This window comes from Tympanuchus pallidicinctus, unplaced genomic scaffold (genome assembly GCF_026119805.1).
Source record: "Tympanuchus pallidicinctus isolate F22 unplaced genomic scaffold, pur_lepc_1.0 scaffold12, whole genome shotgun sequence".
NCBI lineage: Eukaryota > Metazoa > Chordata > Aves > Galliformes > Phasianidae > Tympanuchus > Tympanuchus pallidicinctus.
The window spans coordinates 13421456-13446988 of NW_026294637.1; the positions used below are offsets into that span (position 1 = coordinate 13421456).

The 25533-nt window shown below is 42.4% G+C and overlaps 2 protein-coding genes across 2 annotated transcripts in view; one reads left to right on the forward strand and one right to left on the reverse strand.

The window, feature by feature from the left end:
- ADAM10 (ADAM metallopeptidase domain 10) overlaps nt 1-12879 on the reverse strand; it is a 42403-nt gene extending 29524 nt beyond the window's left edge. The window contains exons 1-2 of the mRNA XM_052671580.1: nt 12570-12879; nt 1562-1712 (exon numbers count right to left, since the gene is read on the reverse strand). Of these exons, the coding sequence (XP_052527540.1) occupies nt 1562-1712; nt 12570-12624 (206 nt within the window). The 5' untranslated portion in view covers nt 12625-12879. The remainder of the gene's footprint in view (nt 1-1561; nt 1713-12569) is intronic.
- A 1024-nt stretch (nt 12880-13903) lies between these two features.
- The window catches only part of MINDY2 (MINDY lysine 48 deubiquitinase 2), a 30521-nt gene continuing 18891 nt past the window's right edge, over nt 13904-25533 (forward strand). Inside the window, exons 1-3 of the mRNA XM_052672565.1 lie at nt 13904-14613; nt 21592-21649; nt 22850-22914. Of these exons, the coding sequence (XP_052528525.1) occupies nt 14005-14613; nt 21592-21649; nt 22850-22914 (732 nt within the window). The 5' untranslated portion in view covers nt 13904-14004. The remainder of the gene's footprint in view (nt 14614-21591; nt 21650-22849; nt 22915-25533) is intronic.

The window sequence follows — 25533 nt, forward strand, 5'->3', positions numbered from 1 at the left end:
TTGATAATTCAAAAGAATTCATAGCCTACTTTCAGTGATCTAAAGTGCCATATGGAGCTAGTGTTTTAGCATCTAATAGCAGCTGGTTTGTTTGAATTCAGGCATTAAATCTGACAGTTTTATTCTAGATCCTCCAACAATAAGAATTTTGAAAATATTGTTTTTAAACCATATACTCTGATTTTCAGAGGGAGGTTAAATAAGGAAAGTTTTCTCAAACAATGTTTGAGAACAATGATGAACATAAAAACATTTGTGGTCCAGCTAGCTCCATTTGCTACTTCCAGCAGTGAACTGCAGTAGATACTCAGACAGCTTCTGCATTGTTTCCTATCTCCATAAGGCAACCATTTCATCAGAAGCCAACTCAAAACAAAGACCTATATTATAAGAAGAATTTAGCTGGGAAGGCTACTGATTGCCTGTGAAGATAAGGCAGAGTTAGCAACAGCGTGACTATCCACCAAATAGTAAAATTCATTGGACTAAGAACACACCCAAAAACATGGATTTAAGAACAGGATTTCAAATTTAGGACTTTGGTTGCTATTCTAAAGCAGTTGCAAATACAACCCTAACGCTTGCCTTTTGGGAACGTGCACTGAAATTCAATCATTGTGCCATATACAGCCAATAGCAACACTTCAGTCCTTGAAGAAATTACAAGCAAGTGCAGAAGGAGAATATTTACTTAAATGAACATTCCAAACACATTCAAAAGATGTGGTATTACCTTTGTTCTGTCAAGTTCCCTGTGTTTCTAGATATGGATAGCAAATATTTATCAAACATTAGTTATTTCCTTTGTAATTTAAATAATTAGACAAGCAAGGGTGTTACACATTCCTAAAAAAATATTAAAATAATGGTGTTGCACAGGATGCAGTCAGCAGAAAAGCAAAGACAGAAATAGTTTAACTTACTCTTTCTTCTCAATTATAAAAAAAAAAGTAGGAAGCAACACTTTCTAAATGAAATCCACAAATAATACTTCCACTACTCACACTGACTATCTAACTTCACTATTTGAAGTAGTTCAAATCAGAAATTAAATGTATGGCTAAGCAATCTTGTAACAGCAATTACGTTTTCTCCATGTCAAATAATTGCTAAGCTACACAGAAAAACGCCATTTCACTACACATGAAACAGAACACTCCATGGCCAAATCTGTGGTTTGGAATGCAATTTGAAACTGTGCATTTCCTCAAGTAAACCAAATCCGCTCAAAGTTCAGCACAGTTTTTGTAAACAAATATGCCATGGCTGCACAATAAAGTCAGAATCTGATGAAATTCTGTTCCCAGTTCTGCTTACTGAATCTTTGAAGTCCGTCAACAGTTACAAGCACAGGTTTGAACGACTGATTACAACCAGCAATTTGACATTTACACTGGACACCAGAGCAAACACTTGCTATAAACTGCCAATATTGCATTTTAGTATATTCTCTCAGACACGAATAACTGTATTTCAGCATTTATATATCACCATAATTAAAAAAAAAGCAAACATAAGACTAAAATGTTTAAAGCAAATACCTTTTAGAAACATCACTAACCTCCCATGAGCATGAAAGTCGAGGCGCAAGAACTGATCTTCATGCGATACTGCTCTTTTGGCACGCTGGTGTTTTTGGTGTAACAAATCCACATCGTAAGATAATCCTTCATAATGTCTAATGTATTTATTTAGAGGGTTTCCATACTGGCCTGAAAAGAGAAAGAAGTAAAGGTTAGCAGGTTAGCATGCCTAAGAATTTACTAAGGTTACAACCACACTATGAGGTGCGATATATTGGAGCACAACAGCTGGCAATGAGAACCCAATTTTCACTCCACATGCATTTTAGCTATCTTTTTCAGTTCCGTGTATACTTCAGATTCATTCTACTCTGGTTCCACAGACCAAATAAATACTTGCAGTTGCAGTGCAGAGGTGGACTCCTTCCACTTTCATTTCAACCAAAATTACTCCACAATGCAAACTACATCACTGTCGGTAGGAATGCTATGCATGAGACGTGCTTCACACCCAAGCACACCAAGTTCAACAGCTTCACATCTTCCTTCTCTTTCCCTAAAAGAACCATACATTCATTTGCACTCTGCTCCCATGGCACACTGAAGTACTTGCTCAAAAGATATACATTCCACATGCCAGATCATCAAGTAGAATTAATAGCAAATCATACCATCCAGAAATACAACATTTGTATAACGTGGAATGTTCCATCACGTGGGAGAGTTCTGTTAAAGTTTTGTTCAGTCTATTTTGAATATTTCCTTCTAAGATATTATTTCTGATTTACTTAAGAATGAATGACAGAAGTGGAAAACCATTCTTGTCCTCCCATCCTCATGGTGGAAGAGAGATACAGAACTGACCACAGGCACTAGCATTTGAGAGCTGTTTGCAGATCTGGAAACGTGCACATAAAGGATGATGCTATCAGCCTTGTATTTCCACTAAACACCAGGTATTTTTACTTCAACACAGTATTTTTCACACCAAGGTTAGCATTAGTAGGTCAATAACACGATAGAAAACTTCTTGTGCTGCCCAGACACCTGTCAGATAGACTGCTGAGATTTGCTCAGATGCCCACCAAACAGCCCACCGGCTGGCTGGTAATCACAAGAGCAGGATCAAGGAGAAAGCTAACAGGCTACTGTTTTCCTCCAGGCAAGGAGCCACTATACATATTATCGACTTCAAGACAGTTCAGATTTTGGTCAACTCTCTCTAATTGATACACAGTTTCCATCCAGGATTCATGTTCTTAACAGTTAACAGAGCCCACATCATAGAAACACACACAGTAAATGGAAAGCAGAGCACTCATTTAATGAGAAGCATATTTTCATATCTCAACAACCCCCTGGGCCCCATCCCCTGTATGCACATCCTCCACAGACACTCTTCACAAGAAGATTTACTGCACTCCCAAATCAGATGCCATCAGTGAACTACCACACCTGAAAAACATTGCATCTACTTGCCAAAAGTAAACACAGACTTTGTGTAGAGAATTAAGAGAAACTGATTCATTAACTGATCCATTGTGATCAAAGGAACAAAAAACATAAAGTTGAAGCAGTAGAACATAACGTGGAGGACAAAAAGATTACAACAGGAGAGCAAACCACCCTGAAGTACAGGTAGCACATACAGGATTATTTTTGTTTGATGAAAACATTTTTAAATAGTTTGAACATTTTAAATGTACAATCATGAGGAATTATTTAGATACCTGCAATCTACCATTTTCAAGAGCAAGTCACTTCGGTGGATCTGATTTCTAAGTCAGATTATATATGACAAGTCATATATGTTTCTTAATATACTAAACATTAAGCTGGAAGGAATTAAACATATCAAACAATGCAGAATGTTACGAAAATTCAGAGCAATTGCACGTTTTGATATTCAGAATACCAGCATGCAAACATCCACTGGGTCTGAAACAGGCTCACAGTATGCCTCTGCATCATCAGCTCCCCAAAGAGCTGATCCAAAGAAGCAACTGTTCTTGAAGATCAGCTATTCATTACCATCACAGGAACTACTTTGGGGATCGCATCACCCAAGGGCAAGCACCAACTCCAGTGGTTATGCAAAAATCAATACGCTGTCAATTTATTTCTAGAAGCAGCATTTACAACTGTCAGTGTTCAGTAAAAATCTCCATGAGCTCTTCCCCACACGACCCCTTTGCTGCAGCACATTCCAAAACATGTCAAGTGTTTTGGAAAATTGCCTTTTTGCTGAAGGTCATCAGTCCCATCCTTTTTGTGATCAGAGAAGTCACAAGGTGACAGAGTGCACCAAATGCACCCGCCTCACTTTGACTAGCTGAGCACATGGCCTTCCACAAAAAGATACCAAAGTTCATTTGTACTTCACTTATGAAAAGCGAAAAGATTAAGCTGATACAAACTCTGAATAGTCTCTGCTGAATGCTACAGCACAAAAACAGAATCTTACACTAACAACATAAAATTAGAATGCAGAACACAAGCAGAATGATTTCCAATTCCAGGTTGAGCCTGGAATCCTTACTTTTTCCACATGCAGAAATACAAGAATTGCTTAAATATCACAGCACCTACTCAGCACAGCACAGCACAGCACAGCAGTATCTAGCACTGTGTTCTGAAGTCTGGGCGCCCACAAATCAATGGTATGTCAGGCATCACTTTCTCTTTCAGGGTTGCACAAAGCTTTTTCTTTTCTCTTTTTTTTTATTTTTTATTTTTTCATTTTTTATTTTTTCTTCCTTCCCCTCTCCATTTTCTATTTGTTATTTTTCACACGGAATGTTGTTCTGTACACATTTGCTCCATTGTTCCTGGCTCCAAACTGAGCTTCAAAGCCTTCCTTCCCCAACCTCCTACTTACAGAGAAACAGACATTCTTTAGTTTACGCTTCAGCCTTCTCAAGCTTTGCCTCAGTAATATACAGCAGATAGTTACATTTTCACAAGGAAAAAAGTTATTATTCTAACACCACAATTTCAGGAGCAAAAGTACAAATCTACCTTTCCATGTATTTATTGTTGTGAGGTCTTCTTTAAATTAATACAATAAATTTCTCAGCGCTCCTGTTCCTTTCCAAGTGACTGATGTCTCACCTCCACACACCTCAATAAGCGATACAGAAAATGACTAAATAAATTAATACTCACAGGCTCATCACTTGCACTCAGTAGCAACATGCACAAGATGATACTGCCATCTCTCTTTAAAATTCAGGTAATGATACATGGCAGATAAATGCATTAAAATTTACTCTGAGTACTGCAGGCAAATGCTGCCTTTGACAAATGCAGTCCAATAACAAAACTTAATTCTAATTTCCTCTCGGTCTCCAAATACAAGCCAATTCTTACTTGGTTTTACAGAGGCTCCTCAGGTGCCTTTAACATTCACAAAATTTGTGATTTAAGCATGTCTGCATTGATTCTAAATAAGAGACAAAATAAATGCAAAGCTTCAGCAGCCAGCATGAAGAATGCTGAGGGTGAAGAAAGTTGCCCATGCCTGTGTTTCTCTAACCTGTGTGGGCACACCGCCCCACAAGGAAGCACAAACACCTCCTTGTGCAAAAGAGCTACAATAAACAAACCACCATTAGCCTGGGTCCAGTTGTTTTATCAGACTGATGAACATACCGACTTTAAACAATTCTTGTAATTACCAGACTGCCAGTATATGATTTCCAATTCCAGATACCAGCTTTAAAGAAAAACTTCAGAATTAACTGGTGTCAGTTAAACTGAAGCTTTAATTTTGAAAGAAATTCAAGCTAGAATATGACAAGTAACTCTAAAACTTCATCAAAACAAAGGAGCTAGTATGCTGCAGAACATGCAGACTTCTGTGCTCTCTAATCCCAAGACTATTCAACAACTTGTCTTCCACTTTTCTGCAGTAGGAAAATACTAGGAATGTATCCGTTACATTGCTTTGGGCCATTTTTCTCAGTTAGGCAAGGTACTCTTTAAAAAGCTTCAGACACCCAGAAACAAGTTTTCAAGAGTAACAACTTACTAAAGATCCAACCATGCTGCGCACCTGTTTCAGGTCTCGTGAGCAGGTGGAAAGCTAAGCTGAGTCATGCAAAGAATAGTTTTAAAATGCTTCGTGCTGTAATAAGACAGCAAAAGACTTCTCATAATAAAAAGCTTTGCAACATGCTCTATGTTATGCTGAAGTTAAATCCTTCAGAAATCAAAAAGCAACTCCTTCTGCCAAAGTGAAGTTACACGCTCCCTGTGATCACAAAGGGAAGCAGTGCTATTTCTTTTCCCTTTCCTCGGAACTGTAACAAACACCAAAGCTACCCAAGCCCTTATGTTTTAAGTACCCTCACAACCAGCACTTGACACAAACGCTCCCCAGCAGCTGCATCCCACCTGGAACATACGTCATTTCAGAGCTTTCCTGAAGATGGACTTCAGTCAGAATAGAATGGAAAACTTCAACATATGTTAACTTTCATTTGCAGAAACAAGCAAAGTGCTACCACTGCTGTAGCGACCAAAGTCTCTAACCAATACATGACCTTTTTAATGAAACCATTTACAAATCAAAAATAATTTTCCTCTTCACAAAGGGAGCTTAATAAGTAACTCAACTTCTGTAAAAAATAAATTTTCTTAAGATAAAAAAACCTTCCATGATGTACTGCAAAGTGCCGTGGAAAAACTCCAGCACTGTTTTTCAGTGTCTCAAGTACTGGAGCACTGCTTATGTGCAAAGAAGGAATGGAAATGGAGTACTTGGTTTGCGGTTGGAACAGGGAACTCCAAGTGTTTGCTGAACAGGGTGTGGAGCACCTTGGAGGATGGACAGCCATCCCTGCAATTACCAACCTGGTAAGGGACAGTCTCTATGACCCAATCCATTGGAAGAAAGGGTTGGTGCCACCATTCTCCCTTCCACACGTGTGCAAATGCTGAATCTCACCTACTCCCATCGTACATACAAACTACAGACACATATGCAGAACTCCCCTTTTTGCAATAAATAAAAAGGATTACTACTCAAAGGTCAGCTGTGCACCTGCCATCTGAACACTGTCTGACAGAGGCCATGCTGAAACCAACAAATTTGTATTTTCCTTCTCCATCTGATCTCTTTTTATGTCTTCCTCTCCCTTCTGTCTCCCTTTTCAGGTTATATTAGAATGTAATGCTAGACATATCATCATAAGTTACTGGCAATAAGTTATAGATAAATACATACCTACTCCATGTCTTGTGCTAAATATTGTAGCAAGATACAAATAAACAATTAACCAATTGTTTGGCACATTTTCACCTTAATTTAGCCCAAGGGAATTTCAGAACACCAAGAACCCCAACCTGACTGGGTTGAGACAGATGCCAATAGCAGTTTGCTGAGATGGAAAAACAATGTTTATTTCCAATACAGCATACATACTGGTACAAAGATGTCTCCAAATACTCTTGCCAGGTTCTGTGTTCCAGACCACATACTAGCAGCACCCCCACAGAACTGCAAGTACACCTTCAGACACCCACTAGGTGCCTCTCACAGAGGTGCACAAGGCAGGTACCTCCACTAGCTACAGTTTCTGTAGCTACAGGATTCTGCACTGAGAAGGAAGAAGAATCTGAGAGCAGCGCAGCCCAACAACCGGTTACAATGGCGCACGCACAGATACAGAACTGTGATGAGATCCTGTGACTACCTCACTGTCATTGAAAAACTACTGTTTTGGAATGGGGACTCCAAGACATATCTACGAAAAAAAGCTGGCAACCAGCCTGCAACAGGAAATACTGAAGCATGAGAAACCAGACGAAGCTTAAAACAGCTGTTCTACAAGTGTCATGTGCTGCATCAGCTGAACATCAAAGACAGCACACCGCCTTTCCAGGCACTATAACGCAATAAGCCAACGTTATACTTTGGGAAACTGCTAAGCTAGAGGACAGCAGCACTTTAGGATACAGATACCAACGGAACAGCCTTCAAACTGGACAGTTCAGCCTTCCATGGACTTGGTAAATTAAATGTTGTATTCCCCAAGAGAAAAATCCTCCAAGAACAAAGCTTTATATTCCTGGAATCAGAATTAAATGAAAGGAAGGACTTAATTTAAACAAGATTGGCCAAAACATCCAGAGGTTCTGCCTACACATCTCAAGGTGATAGTCCATGCTGAAGACTTGTGTGTATGCATCTAGAGTGCTTCAGCACCAATAGAGAGCTCCAGGAATCTATAGTTGTCTTACTTGCTGACCAGCCACAGACCCCACTTGGACAGGCCTGAGATGTACTTTCTCACCTTCTACCTAAGCTCCACACATTACACAAAGGATTTTAGCTGTAAGCCTCTTGGCACGCTTTGAGCAGCTATATATAACCGTTATCTGGTGGTCAATGCTGAACAACTTGATGTTCATTAATTGTGCTCTCCCCTTCCCCCCAGCCCACTAAGAATTCTTTCCCCTATAGAGAAACCTCTGCAGTCTGTGGGCGTAAAGCAAGGAAGGTAATGGACATCCTGAAATCCATGAGACCAGGCGGGCTGCATCCAAGAGCGTTGAGGAAGCTGACTGATGTGATTCAGGGACTACCAGCTTTGAAAAGTCTTTGAGATAGAGGGAGGTTCCTGACAACTGGCAGACAAGTGTCATCCCGTCTCAAAGGAGGACCTGGAGATCTACAGACTTGTCAGACCAACCTCAGTACCTGCAAAGGTTATGGAGGAAATACATATAGAAACTCACAGTACTGAAAGTCAGCAACGTGAACAGTTTCTCTGCATCATAGTAGAAGATGGTAACTGTCCATAAAGTATGTGGATAAATCAAGCATGCACTGTTCTAAAAGGTGAAGTTAAGACAAACTGATTAAGATTTGCACAACAATAGCAAATAGATCAACTGCAATTCAAGATTGTTAGTGGAAAAAAAACCCAAAATATTGCTAGACACTGTGCAGTGGGTAAGCTAACTTGCTAGACAACTCTTTATTGCAAGCATCATCATGATTCACAGACTTGAAGTTCCAGCTTGTGATAAATATCCTTAAGACAATATTTATTGTAATTTTAATGAAGTTGCACTTTTCCAAGTCTTTTAAATGTATAGTTTGCCTCTTTAAAAACATACCCTTTGTATGCAACTAGCATTAAGAAATGTACGTAGCATTCAAACTCAGTACTTCTGTGCTGAAGTGCATCAAAAGCCAGTAACCCCACTATCTGTTTCCCAACCAGAATTTCACCGAGCAATTAATCTGGGCTGCGGTTTCACAACTGCTAGCAGAAGGGCAGGTCCTGCTGCTCTTTTTCATCTATCTCATTTTTGCCCCTCCCTTGAGCAGGCACTAAAACTGACTGGACTGAAAAACGTATTTTCTTTTGCTCACGACAGTTTTTGGTGAAGTGAATGACCAAAAGTGATTCACTCAAAACTCACATTTAAGGCATAGTCAGCACTGTATCACTAGAGTAACTGATGTCTGCTACATTTTTACCCTCCTTTTCCCCCATTCCTATGCTCTTCCTGAACCTGTTCCTGCACAATAAACCAGCAAGGTTAAACGTCTGGCAAGAAAGTAGTCATTTCTTCCACTTCAGTTAGCAGGCTGAATTGGCTCCTCATGCCATCAAACAGCAGAGGGAGCAAAGGAGGAGCAGTGGAAGTGCATGACCAGGGAAAGACCACCAGGCACCAGCTCAGTAAGTAGCTCAATAGAGTGGCGCCTTCTTATTGCATCACTGAACCTTCAGATCCTTTTAAAGGCAATAATACGCTGCAGCCTTAGGTTCTTGGGTGGCAATATTTCAAAACTACTATATATACACCTGATCTTATTCATTTTTAATCGCCACGGGCATTTCTGAAATAACTTGACAGCTGCCTTTACCAGACACCATCTCATGCAGCCATATAAAATCTCAAGTGCTTTAATTGTAAATCCCCGATACGTGCTAAAGGCTGAAAGCCATTTTAATGAAGGCTGGTGTTCTTCTCCGTCTATAGCAAGGATGCAGACTTAACCACTCAGATGCTGACAGTTTATAAATGCCTTCCCACAACTCCCTCATGTGTTCAGAAAAGAATTTCTTATGTGCACAGCAGGAAATAGACTGTTCAATATCCAGCAGCACAAGGCACTGAAACACAAAAGCTCAAATGTCCTAAAACATAGAGGAGCGTATCGTATCAGATATCTTTCAAATATATTTGCAATCATACTCAGCATCTGACCAGCCAGGCCAGAGCATGGCCACTCTTGCCTTCTGGGGTCTCATTCTCTCTTTTCTTTTTCTTCACATTTCCTAGCACCATTTCCACACTTCTAAAAATCACCCTCAGACAGGTTTTATCAGTCATTTTCATTCCTTAAAGAGCATCATTATTTACAATTATGTACTGTTTAATACACTTGCATGCATTTTTGTTGCGTTCAATGAAACAGTCACAAAGGACATTGCCCCCAACTAAGAACTTGTTCATACCTGTCAAAATTACAGATCATAGCCAGAGAACAGATCTCTGAACACACAGTCTGAGAGCGTCAAAGAAGAACAGAGATTCACTTCATGTATTGTTTTACGCAAGCCTAAAATTTCCAAGCACTATGTACTAGAAGCATAAGATATATGCATCTATTTAAGATAAATTCTACCTTTCTCCTATTTCTTTTCACATTACTGAAATGGTATTCAAAGTGACCAGCTGGGATTCCTGCTTTATGAAAGTTGTGACAGTAAAGAAACAAACTTCTAGAGCAGCCCCCAAAGTTATCTAATATCAGAATGTGATCAAGGAAGTGCTTCAGATCCTGTCCAACTGACCTGCTGGTAACTCCTGCTAACCATAAACCCCAACTGATGGTTATACAGACATAACAGACACTGCAGTACACCTCACACAGTGATCACTTTTGACTGAGTTTCTTTAACTTGACTTCCAGATTTCCAATTAACTGAAATACATTTCTTTAAGGCATTAAATGACTCTGATGTTTCTCCTCAAATAAATCATCAAATAAAACAGTACACAAGTAAAAGTTATATGGTATCTTGATATTTTAAGAGCTTGACTTTGTGATGCACAAACTGTGAATTAAGCTTGCCACCAGTCCTGTTAATCTAGTGCTATTTAACATTAACTGAAGACTGTTAAAACAGAGCACATACAAAAGCAGATAGACAAAGCCTTAAGTAATTCTGAAAGGATTCAACACGCTCAGGTATCTCAGAAAAATGTTCCTATCACAACACAGTCTAGATGTACAGATGAACAACTGAAAAAGGTACGGACTAAGAACTTATTTTGAAAATTCTATATTTCAAGTACCTGCATGGTTTCAAACTATACACCTTCAAAGAGATGTATTACTTAGCTTCAGGATTTGAGGAGAACCAGTGAGCACAAGAGGAGCCATACACAACTGAGCACAGGTATCCTTTGTTCCCAGTCGTTTCCAGTTTGAATTGTTCTCACAGTGACACTGATAACAACAATGAACGTGATGTTTTTCTTTTTCCCCAGGATTAACACTCCCAGAAGAAGGTCTTTTAAATGAAGAACTCTGTTTTTCAGTAATAACTTGTAGTACTTAAGAAATTATAGAAATATAATTAGAAGCTAATAGATACTTCTAGTATTAAAAGAACTTCAATTCGACAGTCACAATAAACTTCCCCTAGGAAAGCTTTATGCCAAGATGCAGATCAGCCATCGTTCCTAGGCTCCTACCCAGCATTATCAAGCTGTTTCAAGGTTGCTCTGTGTTGTCAAACACTGAATGCAACTAAAACAAGGATTACTTCCTAATGCCAAGAACACTGAAGGTGCCCATTGTTTTCTCAAAGAAAATAACTATAATGCAAACTTCCAGAACAAAATATATTTCATGAAGTCACTTCTACATATGCAGAGCATAGCTGACAGGTTAAAATGCTGTGAACTTTGAGGCATACTTGCCTGCCTACAACTCTCACAACTGTTAATGAATTACTGAATTAATAGTGCCAGGAGTTTAGTTTAGAAAAGAAGGCCTGAAAAAGCATGCTAATAATTTTCTTAATAATTTAATAGGAGCGACAAGGAAAAAGTCATGAAGACAACCTTTTGTTTGCTTCTAACAACATAAATAACGGGAGGAGTTGTGCTCCTGCAGACGACTTTGCCCATTATCACAGCATCACCTCACTGCCACAAGCACAGCCTGCTGAACTTCTCCTGTGCTCTGATGTTACTTTTTGATAACGTGCAGAAGCCAGGATTCAGCGTCAACTCTTTGTTCACAAACCGACATGCTGATACACAGAAAGCCGGGATAAAGAGAAGTGCCAAGCCAAACAGAGGAAACCAAACAAGAAACCCTATAAGCAGCCGCTCCACCCATCCTGTGCAGGAAACAGCCCCGAAATCTACTTCACTAATCTAATCGCGTGAAAAACCGAAAGTATTTCCTACCGCGTCTCGACCTTGGTTACAGGCTATCAGAACGGGTCGAGACGTTACCCCACAGCTCCCGAACGCCGAGAAGCACCCGCAGCGGGAGCCCGTCCAAACTTCCCGTTCTGTGTCAGAACCCAGAAACGGGGCTTCCCCCGGCCTAGGGCCGGGCACAGCGCCCCGAGGGCACGGCCGCTTCCTCCGTCCGTCACCCCGCACGGCCCGGCCCGGCAGGCTGCTCCCCAGGACGAGGCGGAAGGAGGCAGTCGGACGGGAGGGAAGCGGCCCACAGCACCGCCAAGTCCCGAGGAAGCGGAGCGCCGGGGGAAGCGCGGCAGCTCGGGGAGAGGGAAAGGAGAACGGCGCAGCGAAGAAAGGAGGCGACGGCCGCCTCGGCCTCCCGGAGCGCGTGCCGGCAGCGGGGCTCGGGCACCGGGCCAGCCGCAGGGGGAGCGCCGAGACGGAAAGAGCAGAGCGGGCCCAGCCGAGGGGGGGCGGCCCGCCTCCCCGGGGAGAGGGCCCGGAGCCCCAGGAAAGGAAAGGGAGAAAGGCGGAGGCGGAAGGCCGCGTCCCGGCCGAGGCCCCGCGGTCCGAGCGGGCCAGGCCACCCCTCACCTCCGGCGCCGGCCGCCCAGGAGCACAGCAGGATTATCGTCCTCGCCAGATCCATCTTCGCCGGGCCCAGGCCCCGCCGCCGCCTACCCGCAACGCATCCGCCCCGGCCGGCGTCGGGATAGGGAGGGGCGAGCTCCTCGCCTCCCGCCGCTTTGTCCCCGCGCTCCGGGGGCCGCTCGGCTTCCGCCCGCGGATCTCTGGGACCGAGCGGCAGCCGCACCCGGCGCTTCCCCCGCGCCGCTTCTTTCCCCGCACCAGTCCAAGAGACGCCACCGGCGGGGCCGCCGCCGCCGCGCGCTCTGGGCGTGTCCCACTGCTCCGCGACACGAAGGGGGCGGAGCCAAGCAGGAGCGAGAGCGCCGCCCGCCTTAAAGACGCAGGGCGCCCCCCCGCGGGGAAGGAGGACCTCCGCTGCACGGCGCTGAAAGCCTCTCGGCGTTCGGCGCGGCGTCACTGAACGCGCGTGGCCCGCAGCGGAGCGGGGAGGTCGGGAGTGGCCTTAAAGGTTCCCCTACTCCATCTCCGTTCCGCTTCTCTCCTCAGAACAGCCCTTCCCACGACGCGGGATAAGTTTGTGATGAAACCAGATCTACGGAACTCGGTTTCTCGGTTCCCCAGGAAAGTTGCGTGTGGGAAGCCCCGCTGCGGCGAGCGGACCTCGGAGCGCGGGCGGAGCCAGTGTGAGAACAGCGAGAACGGGAGCACGGCGAGCCCTCCCCAAAGTGCGCTCACACTGTGCGAGCGACCAAAGGGCGTGGGCAGCTACAGGGCGGAGAAAATAACTCCGTTATTCTGTGTGACTGCGTTAGCTCTGAAATCGTCATCTTCACCACAGCCACCCTCACCATTGAAAGAGACGCTTAACAGCTGCAATAAAACAGCTCCCACACCCCCACAGAAAGCGAAACCCAGCAGTGCGGGACAGCGTCCGGCCGCGCCCTGCTCTACCTCAGCCCCGCCGGGCAGGGCGCCGCGCGCCGCCCATTTTGCGCAGGCGCGGGGCCGTGGCTGCACGGGCGAGGCGGGGCGGGGCGGGGCGGGACGGGACGAGACGAGGTGGCCTCCTGCGCCTCAGACACCCGGCGCGCCCCGCGCAGTGTTTCAGGACAGCCGCGGGCCCTGCCGCCCCGCCTCCTGCCGCCTCTTCCGGCCTCGTGCTGGGGCGGTGCGCCCTTCCCGTCCGCTTCCCCTCGGCCCCCTCGATTCCCTCCGCCGCCCTCCTCCCTGCCCGGCCCACGGCCGCCGCGGCCCCGCCCAAGGGGCGCCCCCGCCCCGGGCCCCGCCGTGACCCGCGGCCGCTCCCCGCTCCCGCCCACGCGTCCCCGGTGGGGCGGAGCCGCCGCCGCTGTCATGGCGTCTCGGGATCCGTCGGCGGAGATTCGGCCGCCGCTGTGCCAATAGAGCGCGGAGCAGCCGGGTGGCCGCGGGTCCGGGCATGGAGAGCCCGGCGCAGCCCCCGCCGCCTCCGGGCCCGCTAAAAAGCGGCGGCGGGGGCGCCACCGAGCGGCTCCTCCCGGGAGAGGCGGCGGCCGGCGACGGCTGCCGGGACGGGCCCGGTGAGGAGGGCGGTGGGCGACGCAGCCCATCCCCTCCGCCGGCCCCCGCGGGCCCTCGGGATGCGTCTCCCCTGCGGGGCGCCGAGAGCGCGGGGCCGACGCTCCCGGAGAGCCCTGAGGCGGCGGCGGGGGCCGGCTCCGGGAGCAGCGGGGCTGCCAGCCCCCCGGGGGAGGAGTCCCGCAGCCTGGACTCGCTGGAGTCGTTCTCCAACCTGCACTCCTGCTGCCCCAGCGGCTCCGAACTCAACAGCGACGCCGAGGAGGCGGTGGAGGCCGCCCCGGGGGGCCCGGCCCCGCGGCATGATGCGGAGAGGCCCGCCACGGGCGCGCAGCTCCTCGCCGCCTCCAAGGAGCGCTTCCCGGGGCAGTCGGTGTACCACATCAAGTGGGTGCGCTGGAAGGAGGAGAACACTCCCGTCATCACCCAGAACGAGAACGGCCCTTGCCCCTTGCTGGCCATCATGAACGTGCTGCTGCTGGCCTGGAAGGTACGGCGCCATCGCGGAGGGCCGGGGCACCTGCGGCCGTGTGCTGCGGGGAGGGGGCTGGCTGCGGGGAGAGCCGCTGCCCTGTGCGTCGGTAGCGCTGGAAACTGAAGTGATGCTTTGGGAAACTAGGTTAATATTAAAGGAAAATACATGCGAGTTTTTGCAAAACGTGGATTTGCACAAATAACTTGCTGAGTAAGAGGGATCCGTCTGTGGAGTTGTGTGGCAGGGTGGTGATGAGTGAATCGAGCGGTGCTTTGGGGCCTGGGAGTTCCTATGGTCTGGTAGTCGTTGTGCATATGACTTCCTGGGATCTTAGAGTAAATCCTGTGCAAATTCTAAATCTTTAAAATAGAGAACTCGACTATGAGGTATGTTATAGCTGTTGATGTTTATGTAAAAGAAGTACCATCAGATGTGTGCCTTATAAGACAAGGAAGTGGGGTCTCAAGAATTGTTGCTAATGCAACCCTGAAGAATTGGTGAGGTGATGAGACCTCAGAATAGGGAAACTTCGTGGGAGTATTTTGTTCTTGTAGAATCAAAGGAAAGGAAATGAGGTGTCGTAGTGGTTGGAGGCTTTTCACAGATATAGCAGGTAATATAGTATTTTCATTTTGACCTTTGTCCAATAAGAAAGTATTTTTTCACAGAGATAGTCTTTCAGAAGGTTAATGTTAGTTTGGGCTTTTTGTCTCTGTACGTTTTCCTGAGCAGAACAGCTTGTGGGTCAGGAGGAATGCTGTGGGTACGTGATGTAGCTATTAAGACCTTTCTGAGAGCAGTACAGGGGAGCTGTGGATGGCACAAAACTGTTGTCTTTTGCAAGTTTTGCCTACCTCAGGAGGATGGATAGATCTTTGTAGACTTCAGTATTTAATATTTTCTTTGTACGTTTCCTCTTTAATGTACAGAGGTGAGTGCAGGGCCTTGAAGAACTGGTTCAGCATCATTCTTTGTGGTGGTGGTGTTTTAGATGTGTTTGGTCCCAGAATTTACCTTTTTAAGTGTTCATTTAATGAAAGGACATAAATGGGACATCACCGTCCTTGTTGTTTGCTCTTAATTTTTAAGAGGTTTTGTTCCCTAGTGTTCTTCCTTTCTTTCCATAAATATATAGTTACTTTCTTCTATTGCCTTCCATTCCAGAACTTTATCTGATGTTCTGCTTTGATCAAATGCTATGTTAGCAAGAATGAATGTGCCATCAAAATTTGTAAGCGAAATGAAAAAGCCTCTTTGGAGTGCTCTTACATTTCTTGTTGCTGGGATTATAGAAGGGGTTTTCTATAATTCTGTTTATGTAAAACCTCAGCAGAATTTATATGACTTCTGAACAGCCAGGAAGTCACCATTGTAGGTGGAGCTGCCACTATATGACCATTTATGTGCTTTGGGATTTTCTGATTAGTTGGTTGTATATCACCCCCACTTATAATTGGTTCCCTTATTTAGGGCCTCTCCAAATTGTCCTTTCTTTTCCCTGGTTTACAGTCAGGAACCACGCTGACATGGTTTGTGGAGGCAAGCTTTTTGACAGCTCACCTGTGCATCACTGTCAGTTGCCAGTTATACACCAAGGCTGACAATGGGCTTCCACATTGTTCTCGCTTCTGCTGAAACAAAATGGACACTAGATCGGGTCATGTAATCGTAAATTGGGAATGAGGGAGCAAACCAGGAGATAGAAATAGGCAAAGGCAGAGTAGGGTTACCAGAGCATGTGGCAGGTGAGAGGAGCCACTTGGCTGTGGGAAAAGATTGTAGTGAAAAGGAGGAGGGGAAATCAAGCTAGAATAGAGAATAGCAAGGTAGAGAGTTTCATCTTGGTGCTTCTTCCCTGTGTTTGCCACTAGCCTTCCTAATTCAACAGCTCCATCAGAATGGAGTTCTAGTATTTTCCTACAGGATGACTAAAAGTCTCATATAGCTTCAGATGATATGAGCGAGTGCTCAGAGCTGAAAAATATTATGATTACAGTACTAGTGCTTAGGTTTTTATGAATACTTCCAATAGAATGTCCAATCACGTGCTTTACTTATCCCACAATGGGAGCGATAACTTTGAGATCCATCACTGTGTGTACTAGTTGTGCTTGTGCAGTAGTGAAATTTGAATTCACATTGCTTGTGTTGAGCTGCATGTGCTCAATTTGTTTAGGACTGAAATTGGTATTTGTTTCTTAGTAGTCTTAGCCATCATCGTGGAAACATTTGTGCCTTAAAAATGTGAAATGCTTGCATATATTGGAACTCACTTTTTCATATGTTTCGGCTCAACAAAATTCAAGTTCTTACCTCTGCATGCTAACAGCTTTGTGATCTGCTGTTTGTGTGTTCCATTTGCCCTCTGGAAGAGTTTTTTTGTCTGTCTCTCTTACTGAGGGCTATAGGTAGTTTATTACTTTGCTTATCTCAATAACTGGATGTAGGAAGATCTCTTCTACTTGAAGTAAGTGTGTTGCACTTCAAAGTAAATATTCCTAGTGAATTTGAAGATCTTGATCATTAAGTGAACAAAATTCTTAGCAACTACTCAACTGTAAAGTATCTTTGGGAGGTATTTTTGAAATTAGATTTAACATCCTCATTTCGTGATGTAAGTTTAAAGACCGCTTCAAAATAATTGTTTCTTTGAGTGTACAGCACCTGTATATTTTTACCTGTGAGATTTGACAGCGAGTTTTTGGAAATTCCGAAGTAGTAGCATATTGGGATTCCTCAGTAACCTTTTAATAGAACCAGATTTTTGAAACTAAACTTGTAAAATTGCTACCTGTCATATCCACTGCTTCCAAGGGAGTCTGGACATACAGCTCTGTGGTGTCTGATTGTGCAAGCTGTACTTCCAAATGTTAAAATTATAGAATCTTTTTTTTTCTCTCTGCAGACTGCTTATGGAGCCCTTAGGAGATAGAGCTGAAGGGTTATTAATGAAATGTTACAGAAAGGCTCTGAATCAAAAGTAACCAAAAGCAATATGATAGAAAGTTGGATAAGCAGCTGTTGTGCAAAGTAGTGTGGTAATAATACAGGCTTCTGCAATAGAAATGAAAATGGGAGTAGAATATTGAAATAAAAAGGGTTTTCTGCTCTATACGAGCAGCTTTGAGCACCATCTTTCAGCTCACTTCAGTCTGCAGGCTTGCAGTTTTTCTTCACGGCTCCAACTATGTGCTTCTACTTTGCAGTGCAGAGCTTGCTTTTATGGCATTTGTTAGGTGTAGCCCGCTCGTTGCTTTCTGGTACCTTCTGAAATTGCATTAAACTGCGATTCTGTGTTCGTCTTAAGATCTACTGTGTGGTGATCTTCAGTTGCTAAAAGCTTAGTGAATGTGCAGTGTAATTCTGCTCTGTGTTCCTGAGGTGGGATGTGCACAGAAAATACTTACCTGAAACATTCAGAGAAAAGAGGACACATCATTTTGGAATATAAAATAAGCCTAAGGGAAAACATTTTAATACAAATAGAATTAATAGTATTATTACTGAAGCCTTGGAAAGAAAGTACATGTGGAATATCTTCTTGTTACAGGTTTTTGTGTAGGAAAATAGTTCCAGTAGTATACATCATTAAAATATCTTTCAGAGTTATGCAGATCACAGTCTTACCAACAAAAGGAAGGTTTTGGGAATGATGTTCCCTACATGAACATAGTTCTTCTAAAATTTGGTAACTCAGAACTCTATGAACTGCCTCTTTAGATGACTAACAGTTACGTAAGTAAACGTTATATAACCACTTATGCTTAGATGTATCCAAACTGAGGTGCAGGAACAGGTAGAGTAAAAAAAGTTCTTGCTGGAAATGTTCTGTTTGAGGTTCTCCTAAAATGGCCTGCTTTTCAGAGTAGCTCAGTGCAGTATGCTCCTGCTGATACCATTTGGTTTGTTGGAGTCTGCAGTGGTAGTGCTTAGTTTGATGTCTGGCATTGGCCCTATATGTGTGATCTGCTTTTTATTGAGCTGAACTTCCCGATGGCCAGATTTTGCACAGATTGCTTGTATGAACTCAGCTTCCAAGGACAAGATGCCAGTGAGCTTCTGATGAGTGCTCAGCAGAGGCCTTGGCAGCTTTCCTCCCTGCATCTGTGAGATGAGCTGAGCTTACAAATCAGTGGCCCTATAATTGTGTTTTCTAGAGTAGGAAGACTGTTCTGGGGGACTGAAGAAAACCTGACTGGGGAGGAAGATACTAAAATTGTCAGGTGATAGCAAAAGCTATCAGGCAATCGTGATAAGTTTATGAAGCCTTCTCTGGAAGGCAAAAGGTGAGTGGTCCTTTGTGGAGCCAGGAGCTGGACTCAATCCTTTTGGGCCTCTTCCAACCCAGGATATTCTATGAGTCTGAGTGTTTGCAAGAAATATGAATCGTCTTTTGCTGGGGTGGGTTGAAGCTTTGTTACCTCTTCCCAAACACTGAATTTGCAGGAGTAGCAAATAAGTGCCTGGCTGCTTTCCCATTAACCTACTGTGGGGAATGTGGTTTAGTGAGCAGGATGGACCAGGTGATTCCCAAAGGTCCCTTCCAACTCCTGTGATTCTGTGTAACTATAACTAGGAACTGTAAGTAGAAATTTTTATGGTCCCTTTTTCTATACACATGACACCTTGGGGTCTATTGGTAAATCTTCTGTCCTTCAGATTATTTTGTACAACACATTTATCTATTGTTGCTTTCTTCTACTAATAAATGCGTAGAGTGACTGGCTCTATGTGGTTTTTCTATTTCCATTGCAGTTTGGAGGTATCTTTTCCTTTTTCTTCTCTTTGATATGTTTCCTATAGCTTAAGAATATTCAGTGAGGCACTGAGCAGCTGGCATTGTCATGTTTTCTGTATATCAGATCAGTTCTGTTCCAAAGTACTTCTGACCATGTTGGAACCTCTTAGACCACTGTAGAGGTTTGATTGAGGTCCCATGAAATATGGCAGGTCTAAAACTATGCTATGAAAGATCTGCTTAGCATTTAATTAAGCAGTTAATGTTGGGATTTAGCTTGTTAAATCATCTGACCATGGGAAATTATACAGACATGAGTAAAATTACTTTAATTTGGTTCTTCAGTAAAAAAGAAATTGCTGACCACTGCTGTTTGAGAGAAAATCAAGATTTATAAACTTATAATACAAATACCTCATTTAATGAATGAAGTATGAAACATGAATATATTTATGCCGCAAATATGTGGAACTTAACAGCAAACCATGTAATGATGTTTTATAGTTGCTGTGGGTAATGGAGGTGTGCTTCTAGGTCCCTCAGAGCAGTGTGGAGCAGAAATCCCCAAGTTGATATCTATGTTTAAAAAAAAACAGTCAAACAAAATGCTAACCTCAGTCCTGAAGAAATCATCACACTAATCCTACTAATAGCTGAGGTCGTGTGCTAGTTTTTCTTCATGTGGTGCAGATACAACTGTAGTTAATTGTAGCTGTAATTTTCACAGTCCTGGAACCATTTTGGGTGTAGGTGGTTCAAGTATTTCTGTTCTGGGCTGTTAGACATGCAGCAGTGAACCAGCCCAGCTCTATCTGGCTCCAGAGCATGCAGAGCTGATGGTTGCTCAGGCTTAAATGCTGCACTTCAGAACTGGGTGTGTAAGAATCAGCTTTTTAAATCTTTAATCCTCTTATCAACATGGCACAATGTTTTCTGTTTATGTGAACACTCAAAATGAATGTTATGAGCAGGTTCAAAGATTGGTTAAACTTTCCTATATTTGGGGAAGAGGTTAAGGCATTTTGTAAGTTACAGTCAGTTGTTTCTCATTTAAAAGATGTTTTCAAAAGTTCGTATGCCTATGAATGCATGACTGATTTTTCTTCTTGTTTAATTCATATCATCTTGAGTTTTTTTCAAATAGCAGAACTAATTAAGCCTTCTTTCTTGCAAAGTTATGGTTCACTAATTTCCTGCTTTACTAACAATTTATAACCCCCTAATCTTTAATTCCCTTGCCTTCTCTGTTTGTCCTTTCATTTCCTTTCTTCCCCAGATGCTTGCAATTTCTGTGCTTGGAGTTGAGGAATTTCTTTTTGAAAGAGCTCCTAGTACTTGAAATTCCAGATTTGCTTGACTTTCTGTAGTATGATGTAGAGGAGAAGATGAGAAGATGAAACACTGAGGAATTAAATGGAAATAAATAAAAAACAACAGAACAACCCAAAACATCAGGACTGAAGACTCTACTGTTACTCCTGCAGATATTGATATACATAGCTTTGTGTGTTTTTGGGCTCCTATTGCAGGGAGATATCTAAATGGGGGTGAGCAACCAAAGCATTTAACCAGGATGCTGGATGGATGAGATGAGTATCGAAGAGGGTCTGAGCTGCTGCCACAGTGGTTAGTTCCAGCAAGTGGTGGTGACAGGAATGGATCGGGGAGAATGGAAGGTTCAGCTACCGAGTTGTGTGGTCTTGATCTCCTCCGTATTGGAGTGAAATCAAACCCTTGATGTGTGAGCATGAGATGAAAGGCTGGGAGGTCATTTTCTCAAATCTGCATGAGCGTTGTCTTTCCTGTTCCAGCAACTGCTGCTGCTAGGTTCTCTGCAGCCTCTTGTCTGTTCATAGGAAACTTTCAAGTTAAGACCACTTAGGAGATATAAAGAAGTGACTTTCTTAACAAACTGTGATCATGGTTCTCTGTCTGTTCATCCTGGGTGCTTTAGCTGAGCTAGCACAACGAGTAGTACAGACTCCCATGAGGTCAGGGGGTTGCTGGTGGGAGGCTTTGGTGAGAGAAGGGAACACCGTGTGCAGACCTGCAAGTGAAAGAAAGGGTTGTGTGTATATGGTTCCTCCTTCTACTTCTCTTCTCACAGCGGTTATCTAATGAAGTCCAAGTAGGCTAATGCTTTTAAAAATCAGTGAGCCAAATGTGATCAGAAAGCTTCAGGCTAAAAAGTCGTTCTTAAGTTGTACGCTGCGTTGTTTTGAAATCTTACAGGCAATGTCCTTTTACTTTCACAGGTTAAACTGCCACCAATGATGGAAATCATAACGGCTGAACAGCTGATGGAATATTTAGGTTAGTGACCAGTGTTCACAATCACTTTCTGTTGCATATTATGCTTATTAGTGAGTATTAGAACTCTTACTTTTTTTATTGACTATTTTTACTCAGCTTTATTTGAATGTATATTTCAAGAAAACTACTTAGCTTAGTATGCCAACATGCTGGTAAATCTAAACTTAACCATAGAGTGGAGTGAGTGAGGGAGTTGTGCCTTTAACTGTCAGCAGTAATGTTAATCCTTGGTAGTATGACCCAATTAAAATAACATGAAAAATGAATTTAGTTGTCATGGTGACTAGGTCTCTCCTTTGTGGGCATCATTCCATTACCAGATTCAGTCTGCAGCAAAGCTGCAACTGTTTCCATCTGACAGGTCTGTAACTTCAGCAGTCCACAGTGATCCAGGTGTTGAAAGTGCATTTGCCTTAGTTCTTAAGCTATATGCACTGCAGCTCTTTGTAGCCTTTTCAAAAATGTATCACTGAATCTTTCAATGGCAGAAAAAGATGTTTGTTTGTTTGTTTTAAGTAAGAACTGTCATTGCCCATGTCTAAACACTCTAGTTATATTGATAGAATAATGCTGTCTGAACTTAGTGCATAATCATAGTTGGCTAAGCATGTATCTCTGAGTGTCTTGTTTTGAAGTCGTATATTACTTTCTGGAGTTATCTTAGTCGAATTTCAAAATCACTGTTTCAAATTCTTGAGGTTCCTGTTAAGTCAACATGTTTGATAATTCTTCCATAGCTGATTAATAACCTTCATGTTGTAGGCACAGGTGGAATACAAGCCTTTCAGAGTTACTAGTGTATGGAAACATGCCAAAATTTTTGTAGTGTCGGTCAGGATGAGTGCTTGTGTTTGTTAAATTTTATTATGCAATCCCATATCTTTTTGTGAATGGTTTGAATTTATATTTTTAACTTAAGGCGCAGAGGGAATGTAAATTTCTGAATAATCAGGAGACTGGCATGCTAGTCAAGTCATTATAGAATGCTGTTTTAGTAATTGCACTTGTCATTGGAATTGTAATTGTCAATGTATAACCTTACTATTATTTTATATTTTTGTATTTTACTCTATACTTACAATCCAGGCCATAAAACAGTGGCATCTCACTCAATGAAAAAAATACTTATGATCAGTTAGCTTCAGTCATAAGTATTCACAGAAATCTTGAATAAGCTTGATTTTATCTTTCCTTTTTTAGGAGATTATATTCTTGATGCAAAACCCAAAGAGATATCTGAAATTCAGCGTCTAAATTATGAGCAGGTAAGAAGCTACTCCTAAAATACAACTGCTTGTGTCTGCTTCTTTTTTTCTCACCTGAAGTTGATCAATTTGTTACAAACCATTGTTAGTACTTTTCCTATTCTATAGGCTTGGTGTGGAGTATTAGTTATAAGTATTTCCTATTAGTGAAGAAAAATTTGCAATCTCAACACACAAATTGTTGTGTTTTTTTCTTTTCTTGCAGTGTGTGTAATATAAGAATCTTGTTCCTTTGATGAAGAACAATACAGAAAAACACATGAAAGTGTAACACTTGTGTGTAACTTTGGAATTTTCTGTTTTGCATTCTTCAGTATGCTGCATTCTGTGATCTCTGCTAGGCTGTAACTGAGGATATGGACAAAACAAGAGACCTGCTTTTAAGCAGTGATGGAGAAACATGAGGTTGATTCAATTAATAAACAGTGATATTCTTCTCACTGCTGCCGATTTCTGTGAGCACAGTACGCAGGCTCTTGTTCACTGCCAGAAAATGCATAGCTAATGGTGCTGACTGTTGGAAAAAGTGTTTTGTAGCTGAGAGTCTGCTTTGTCAAGCAGTGTCACTGTGCTCTATGTATTGGTTATGGTTTCCTTGGAAGTAAATTGGAGGCATTACTTTCAGAGCAACCTAAGTATCTTGGAGTAGTTAAAATTAAAATGAAGATTGAATGTATTGTTTTTGGAATCATACAATATATGCTTTGTATCAAGTTACATGAATTCTGCTTGAGATAACTGAATTAGCTATTTTTCTCTCCACAAAAGATTACATGTCTTCCTGATAAAGATTATAGCAGTAATCAACTTCCAGGAGCTGAAGAAAATTATATATTAAAGAAAAATATATGTGAAAGTACAACCTCTATGGCTTTCAGTTGCTCAAATAAATGAGTTTACTAAGTAAATGTCACAAATACGTTCAGTAAATGTGCAACTGTGCAATTTTAAAAAACAACCACTGTTCTAGGAGTGTTCCCATTCATGTGTATTTTCTAGTTGCACAAGTCATGCTGCATAAGAGGAGAAAAAGAAACCAATTAGGCCTCAAGTCTTATAAAATTATTACGTTTTACAAGCATTGGAACTATGTCTTGGCATTAATCATAGTTCTGTGTTTATCGTGTCGTAACAGGAAATATTCTTTACCCAAATGTTGTGGTTTTTTTCTTACAAGTTAAAAGAAATACAAGAAATTTTTTGGGATGCCTGGATTTGTAAGGCTACATTTTAGGGTAATTTTAGCATAATGTTGTGATGCTTTTTTTTTGTGTTGCAGCTGTGATTTGTCTTGCCAGTAACAGCGTACCTGAGAGTATTAGCTAAGTATTTAAATGAAAGATGGATCTTAAAAACAGTAAAGCATCAAGTTTTAATGCTGCTCAATGCACTGGTGTTGTGTGGTTCTATCCTTACTTATTTGCATTTATTTATTAGAAATCTGTTACTTTGAAATGGTACAGTTCAGATTATAGTGAGAAATGTGTAGTTCTTCAGACAGCTTGATGTATTTTTGCTTTATTTATAAAGTAAACATTACAAAATAAGTGCAACTAATTGCTGTGGATGTATGATCTGATGTGTGTGAATGACTGGTGCTGGTTTGCCATAGGCTCTTGCTGTTCTACAACAATCAGAATAATATTGTTTGTTACAAAACGCCTCTGATGGGATTTAGCACTTAATACCTGGTCCTATTCATTAATCATGCTTCTAAAGTAAGATGTTTTTGTCTGCAGTTATAATAATACAAGCAAGAGTATAAGTCTGAGCCTGATCCTGAGAATGTCTTAGGAAACTTGCTATGTTCTAAATTTTGTGACATTGCAAAGTTGACAAAAGGATGCAACAGGATGTAGTCAACTAGTCTGAGCTGCTGCCTTCCTGGTAATAGAAAGTTCACACAACAGTGCTTCAGGCAGTAGGTCTGTCTGATTCATAGAAAACTCTCCAAATGTGGATGCTGTATGCTTGTTGTTTTTTAAAAAACTTGAGGAATTTTCAGGAGTTGCATCTAAAATATTACTTGAGAACCAATTTGTTCTACTGTATTTTTGGTAAAAAAAAAAAAAAAAAAACCCACACAAAAAACAAAAACCAACCAAACATTAAAACTTGCATACCAGCAAGAATAGCTTAATTCCTCCAGCTGAGGAATTGGTGAGTGCTGAGGTTGGCAAGTATGGGATTTCTGCTTTGTGCTGTAATGAAATCATGCTGCTGTGTGCACAAAGTAATGTGCAGAGATCTGTAGGCAGAGGTGTTTGATGTGTGTCTGCTTACAGCTTTCATGTACGCCTTTTGTTTTAAGATTCCATCATCTAAGGAGGAACAACTGAAACTTTTTCAAGAATAACCAACTTTCATCTTTCTGATAAATGCAGATCTGTTAAAATTGGATTATTTAGAGCTGCTGATGGCAGTTAATCTATTAGTGTTGTATGCTTTAATTGGTATGTTCCTTAGAATACCAAGTCACAAGATGCACAGGCAGTCTTCTTAGATTTTGGACAAATAGTGAGGTCTGCCATACACTGCCAATTACGTTCTCCTCAATTAATTTGTCCATTAATGTGCTGCAGAAAGGAGTGTTCAGATGAACATATTGGTTATGTTATT